This window comes from Gymnoscopelus braueri (genome assembly GCF_963280865.1).
Source record: "Gymnoscopelus braueri genome assembly, chromosome: 22".
Taxonomy (NCBI): Eukaryota; Metazoa; Chordata; class Actinopteri; order Myctophiformes; family Myctophidae; genus Gymnoscopelus; species Gymnoscopelus braueri.
In genome coordinates this window covers 38,154,008-38,161,507 of record NC_137624.1, presented here as the reverse complement: position 1 = coordinate 38,161,507, position 7,500 = coordinate 38,154,008, and the positions used below count along the sequence as shown (strand labels likewise).

Sequence of the window (7,500 nt, the reverse complement as noted above, 5' to 3'; positions counted from 1 at the left end):
TGGTTTTTAGTCATGGCTGCCAGTTCCCACCTGATGTCGTGAGGGAGTTCTGACTGCTCCACACCGTACTGAATAACTACTAGCTTGCATAATGTCTTCAGTGTTGGACTTAAATCTAAGATGTACAGATCATCATAGACTTGGTTGTATTTGCAACCAAAGTGTATGATACGATCTCCCACCATGCAACATGCACCATAATACATCTGAGAAGGGCCGTTTCCCTTGACTTCAACCTTATTCCAGGTGAAGGTCACTGGGCTGAATTTCCACACATAATTTAAGTATTTGTGGTTGTTGTAGCCACCATATATGTACAGCTCTCCATTGTAGGCAAAGGCTGAATGACCCCAGCGTCCTACTGGGAGAGGCTGTGCAGGAGGTGTGTTCAGCCAGTTGTTGGTCTCTGTGTCAAACACTCTGATGTTGTAGTAGACTCCGTCGTCCCCACGGCCCCCAAATACAAACATCTTTGTCCCGATGATGGTGGCAGAGTGACAATCTGAAACAGGTAGTGGAGTTCCTCTGGTGTTAATTAAAGCCCAGACCATTGTGGTGGTGTCCAACTTGTACATGTCATTAGTGTATCCAGTCCGGTTGACAGATCCTCCATAGATATACATGACCTTCTCCAAGACACAGGCTTTGTGGTTGTACTTCGCCTCTGGAACGGTTCCAGAAATCTCGGGCTTGAACCATCTGTGGGAGTCGACATCAAATCCATAGAGCAGGTTGCAGTAAGGATACCCTCCCCAGATGTAGATGCACTCTGCTATAAGTACAGCTGTGTGGCCCGAGCGCCTGGAAGGAACATCAGGGGGACCTTCTCCTCTTCCATTTGTCCATGGGGGCAACTTCCTCCAGCGCAGAGACACTGTGTTAAAGATGTGGACTTCCATCTGACCACTGTTCTTCTTAAAATAGTTTCCTTCAAATGAGTACATCTTGTGTCCGACTACCACAGCAGCTAGGGAGTCATTATCATGTCCTTTCAGATGTATCGTCCAGTGAAACATTTCACACACCAGCACCACTGTGAATCAGTGTAAGTAATTTAAAGAAAGGTTGTTTTAGAAGGCAGGGACATTTATTCCCAGAAGTTGCTGAATGGTGTTGTGTTAGAAACTACAATAACGACATTTAAAAGGACAATTACATCTGATGTAATAATGATGTTGTGATATCATTGCGTGATGACATCATTATATGGAATAGCTAATGCTGTTACTCAACCTGAATGTCTATTTGAGCTAAATCTATGATCTGAATTTTGTCAGTACTATGACACTTCCGTATTTGGGCATATTGTGATAAAGACGCGACGCATTTTATGTTTGGTTTTGCTCGGGTGTTGCGTTCTGAAAATAGCCGATCTACAAGCTCACAACGCGTCGCAGCGGCTATTTTCGATTTCAGCACGCAACCAAGTGTAAAACAGCCATTACGACGCCATCAAGGCACCGCCAGCATACATTTTAGTCGACTAAATCAACTTTAGATTTAGTCGACTAAAATCTTATGACGTTTAGTCAACTAAAACTAGACTAACAGTAAAACATTTCAGGTGACTAAAATATGACTAAAAACTAAATGGAATTTTATTCAAAAGACTATGACTAAAACCAAATCAAAATCTGCTGTCAAAATAAACACTGCTCAATGCACGCAGCACTCAATGATGATCACGTCTTGTCATATCACGGCTGAACAAAGAGACAACGATTCATTGTACTTCCTGGAACATTTTAGACTAGAATTTATTTTACCTGAGTTTGGGGGGGGGGGGGCGGGGGGGTGGGCGTGTCCTGCTGGTCCTCTCCACCCCGTCTTTCATTATCATGCTGTTGCCATGACGATGATGCGTGTTGGTTTGCCCTTCCAGGACCCTGTGACCCGGAATGCAGTGATGATGGCTGCGAGGGGCCCGGCGCCCAGCAGTGTGTCACATGTCTACACTTACATCGACATACATACAGTACATATAACTGTCTTGTGTCCAGGGTTGCCAGATCTGCTTATTATAATTTCCCCGCAAGGTTTTATTTGAAAATAGCCGATCTACAAGCTCACAACGCGTCGCAACGCGACGCGTTGTGAGCTTGTAGATCTGCTATTTTCAAATAGCTGATGTATATGTTAAAGTGCTCATGTGGCTCATAGTCGCTTCTTTTGGGCTGGTTTTCCTAGACCCGGTTGCTTGTTTCTCTCACAGAATCTGGCAACACTGTCTTGTGTCCACAGGTAGAGGAAGGGGGTAAGGCGGACTGCTTAGAGCACCCCCTACAGGCTGGGGACGAGATGATCGTCATTAATGACGTGGAGCTGAGTGGATTCAGACAGGAAGCGATCTCACTGGTCAAAGGATCCTACATGACCCTACAACTCACCATACGCAGGTAAGAACACTGTGTGTGTGTGTGTGTGTGTGTGTGTGTGTGTGTGTGTGTGTGTGTGTGTGTGTGTGTGTGTGTGTGTGTGTGTGTATATATATTAAAAAAAACAGTGTGTTCATATGCACAGGTCCAGGTCCATTATTACAGGCCTGCAAAGTGAGGAACTTGAAGTAGTGTAATACTACTACTAGTAATAATAACAATTGGCTAGTTTATTATATAATTATGATTTAGCTATTATAAGATACTGTGTAAGTTGGCAAGTTAGCTTTAAGTGCAAATTTAAAGGTGCTTGCAGCTTTTGCACAGAAATGACTTCCTTGTTTTTATGAAAGCATTACCCTGCCTGCAACAATTTGCTTTTCCATTTGTTTGCTAGTAAGATGCGGATGGACAAATTGTCATGAAATGTGTAGGTAATGATCAGACCAGGTTGGCCCAAGGTGATGGTTCACTTTTGGGTCAAAAAGGTCAAGGTAGTATAGACCCCTGGCCCTGGGGGACTCCGGTTAACCAAGTGCCTACTTTTTGTCAATTGGTTGTACGAGCTCTTGTTTTATTGGATCTTGCTTATTCGATACGCTTATTTGTTTTAGCTCTTGCTCATTTGATTTTCCTTTTTGTCTCATCTGTTTAAGAAAGTAGGCAGCTGATATATTGCACTTTTAACTTAGCACTAGGTGTACTCGTAGTTGCTTGTTTTAGAAGAGAATGCACTTAAGACTTCTGGTGATTAGTATAGTCTCCTTGCCTACTTATGTTATTGTAAGTCGCTTTGGATAAAAGCTTCTGCTAAATGACTGTAATGTAATGTAATCAGTGGTGTCCCACCATTGCAGTGTAAAGGCCAGTCCACACCAACGCAACTCCTTGCAACAAAAACGCTTTAGAGACCGTTGCAGTGGTCTAGACTGACCCGTTGCCGGCCGGTGCCATTTGGAGATAATGGTTGCAAGTAGTTGCATGTTGCAATTAGTTGCAAGGAGTTGCATTGGTGTGGACTGGCCTTTTAAAACCGATTAATGCTTAGTCACACAATGCTGTCACACCCCGAAAACAAGCTGGCTTTGCCATGCCATGGCACAGTGCCAGGATGAGCTAATTATTTTTAATATATCGCTGCATCATCACCCATCACTGCATAATCCGGCAGCATGTTTTTTCTTGCCCACCAACATTTGAAAATGTTGGGGCGACTGATTGCCTCGTCACCGGGGCGACTGATTGCCTCGTCACTCAAGGGTCCTTCTGGCCGATCCACACGGTCACGACTCTTTTCTGTTCTGGCCCCACAGTGGTGGAATGAACTTCCCACTGATGTTAGGACAGCAGAGTCACTGCCCATATTTCGCCGCAGGCTGAAAACCCACCTCTTCAGGAAACACTACCCTTCCTCTCTGCCTGACCTACTTGTTGTTAACTAGTTGTACGAACGCTTGTTTTCTATTGTTGTATTGTTTATTGGATCTTGTTTAGTCGATACACTTATTTGTTTTAGCTCATGCTCATTTGATTTAGCTATTTTGTCTCATCTGTTTAAGGAAATAGGTAGCTGATATATTGCACTTTTACCTTAGCGCTAGGTATACTCTTGGTTGCTTGTTTTTGCAGAAAATGCACTAAAGACTTCTGGTGATTAGTAGTTTTCGTTCCCTACCTATGTTGAATACACTTATTGTAAGTCGCTTTGGATAAAAGCGTCTGCTAAATGACTGTAATGTAATGTAATGTAATTTGATGCTAGAAATGTGACAGCAGGGGCTTTGGTGTAAATTTAGCTGCATGTCTAGGTCAGTGTTTCCCAAACACTAGAGGTCGGGACCTATTTGTTTTGACCCATTTTTATGGGTCGCGAGTAAATATCAGTTTTTTTTAATTTTATTTCCCACAATTTTCTTTTTATTATTTCAAAGGATTAATGAAAAGAAATCGAACATTTTCCGAGATAACAAGAATTTCTAATTTTTTCAAAAGAACTTCATATATGAAAAAAATTAAGAAACCTTTAAGGAGTAGCCTAGTGAAAATAGCAGATCTACAAGCTCACAACGTGTCACAATGCGACACGTTGTGAGCTTGTAGATCGGATATCTTCACTAGTTTGATGTCACAAGACATCAAATTCACCTTTTGGGCACCAGCTAAGCGACACGTCGTGAGCTTGTAGATCTTCTACTTTCACAATATTTGCATCCTGAAAAGTAACAGTTTTGGACAGAGACTGTATAATGTTTAACGTTTGGGGGGAAATAAATGACTAAACGTCCAGTCTACCAGCCCTGCCAGGCTGCCACCAGAGCAGGGATATGAGAGCGCTGTCTGTACCGACTGTATTATAAGGCTAGGCTATTAATTATGCCACAAGGCCCGTTGACGGAGCAACAATAATATTTATTCAGCATCTGATATGTTATGGTGCTGTTGTACTTCCTAGGGTTCAGCAGTTGTAGTGCCCCCCCCCCCCCCCCCACACACACACTGTGTGCTCTGTGTGCAAACTCACGATACCCCCAATACATCATTATTATAACGCACCTTAATCCATTAAGACCAGGAAAGCATCTGTGTCATTTTAAGAATAAGATAGATAGATAGATAGATAGATAGATAGATAGATAGATAGCTTTATTGTCATTCAAAAATACATAAAATGCATGCTTGAACGAAATTCTGTCCCACTGGCTGACAGGCTACATGCACGGTGCAGCCAGCTGTCCCTCGTCATGTCCTTCAGATTGCTTTTGGCAGCGCTAATGTCTTAATGTTGCCAGAAGCACAAATTGTTAAAGGAACACTTCACCCCGGCTGTGGATGGTTCAGAAATGTACCTGCCAATGACATCACTGGTGGTTGTGATCATTCCAAGCTAAATGGAAAGATAAATAGATGTTCCATCAATACATTTTCTTTTAAAAATAGCTTGAAATGACCACCGATGATGTCATCGGCAGGCACATCCACATCTCAGAGACACAAAAAAACAGAACAGTGTAAACAGAAATGCCACCGTATCATCATAGTAATAATAATAGCTCACATTTATATAGTGCTCTTCAAGGAACCCAAAGTCACTTTACATCCTCTACATATATTGTAGATGATATTGAAAAAAGGAGAAATGTTCCTTTAACAATAAACACATGTATTCCTTTATAGTGGCTGTCCTATTGTGTGTGCGTAGTAAATTAAAACAAAGGGTTTGTCAGAAACAAGCAACTTCTTTGTGGCTGTTAGACTGTCAGTGGCCTGGGAATCGATTCTCAGTCACACTCCCTGGAAGTGAGTCCTTCCTTCCTTTTCATCCTTCCTCCATTCCTTCCCTTTGCCCGCCCCCCCCCCCCCTCCTTCTGTCCTTGCTCCCTCCCAGTCAGTCAGTGTATAATAATGTGGAAGCTGTTGAGGATGCTGCTGTACTTTATGTCCTGGTTCAGAGTCCAAGACGGAACCAGTCACCTGCAACACAAATACACACACACACACACACACACACACACACACACACACACACACACACACACACACACACACACACACACACACACACACACACACACACACACACACACGTTTGTATTACTATGCGTGTGAGGACCTCACACATTTTTGAACGGCATTGAAAATACGCTGAAAGTAGCAGATCTACAATTGCTGATCTGCAAGCTCACAACGCGTCGTTGAGAGCTTGTAGATCAGCAATTTTTCGGTGCGTGACATCGCCGCTCAACAAAGTATTTAATAGGGAAAATAACTCTAATCCCAACGCCTAAACCTAACCTCTAAATATCTTAATCCTAACACACTGACCCCAACCTGAATCGTTTTCTAATTGTCAACCTACAGTATGTTTAACCATAAACAACACTTTTTCTTGTGAGGACCAGGAACATTTCTCAAATTCTACTATACTTGTGGGAGCGTTTGGTCCTCACAAATATATTAACCCATTAAGACCTGAGGCGATTCTTAAAAATGTTTTCTAAATCCTAACAGTTTTTTTAAATAAATCTCAAAAATATTTTTTCAATCTTTTTCAAAAATAGCAGATCTACAAGCTCATAGCACGGCACTCGGTGCCGCGCTATGAGCTTGTAGATCTGCTATTTTTGACGCATAGATACAGCACAAGTGCAAAATGTGATAACGGACGAGTTACATTGATTTCCGTGTTCATCATCATAGTCAGATGGTTTGGTATGTACACACAGTAGAATCAGCAGCAGACACAATAGAACAGCTAATAGCTGCCACTCGTGATTCACTTGTCCCTGGAAGGGGTGTGTGTGTGATGTAAGGTAGAACTTTAGACTCACAGAGACACACACACACACACACACACACACACACACACACACACACACACACACACACACACACACACACACACACACACACACACACACACACAGAGAGAGACACAGACATACACTTGGTGCTTTGCAGGAAGGTAAAGCAGGGACGCAACGTGAGAGGAGAGTAGACAAGGAGAGAGGTTCCGGTGACTTTAGCTTGTCATTATTACTGTTGCGTGTATGTACAGTCAGTTCATAAATAGGTTCAGATCCTACATACACCACTTGGAAATGAGTTCTTCAAGAAGCCAGGTGTTCTTCTTCTTCCAGCGTGGATTAGGATGCATTCTGTGGAGGCAGGAGGAGGATGGAACTGCGTTGGTGTCACTATAAAGAAGCAGTAGACCACCTCGCTCCCTGTTTGTTTCTGATTCTGTTCTTTGAGGTATACTGGTCGGGGTTGATCGAAACAAACGTGTTTCCTTCTTCAAATCTTCTTCCATCTCTTCAAATGTGATTTTTTTTAAAAATATATCTATTTTTCAGTAGAGCAAGACAGGAGTGATACGCAGCAACTGTCGTTCGGGCATCGAACCTGCGACTCGCTGTCAGGCTGCATTAGAACCTATATTATGCGGTATGCGCCTTAACCGCTAGGCCAGCGGCGCCCCCGCATATGTTGTTTATTCATACGCCATTTGGACTGCCAACGGTTGTGAAGGTGGGATTTGATGCCACATTTCCAGAGACAGACAGTTTCGACAACAATAACATCTCATGGAAATCTTTTTTTTTTAAAGGCAAGGGAAACCATGTGT

At 42.7% G+C, this 7,500-nt stretch overlaps 1 protein-coding gene across 3 annotated transcripts in view; it reads left to right on the top strand.

Annotated features, from left to right (window-relative positions):
* shroom3 (shroom family member 3) overlaps positions 1-7,500 on the top strand; it is an 85,733-nt gene that overhangs the window by 15,295 nt on the left and 62,938 nt on the right. For all 3 annotated transcript variants that reach the window (XR_013932484.1, XM_080419063.1, XM_080419062.1), the window contains exon 2: positions 2,242-2,396. Coding sequence is in view for 2 of the 3 variants with exons in the window: in XM_080419063.1 (XP_080275189.1) it covers positions 2,242-2,396 (155 nt within the window). In the remaining variant the exon portion in view is untranslated. The remainder of the gene's footprint in view (positions 1-2,241; positions 2,397-7,500) is intronic.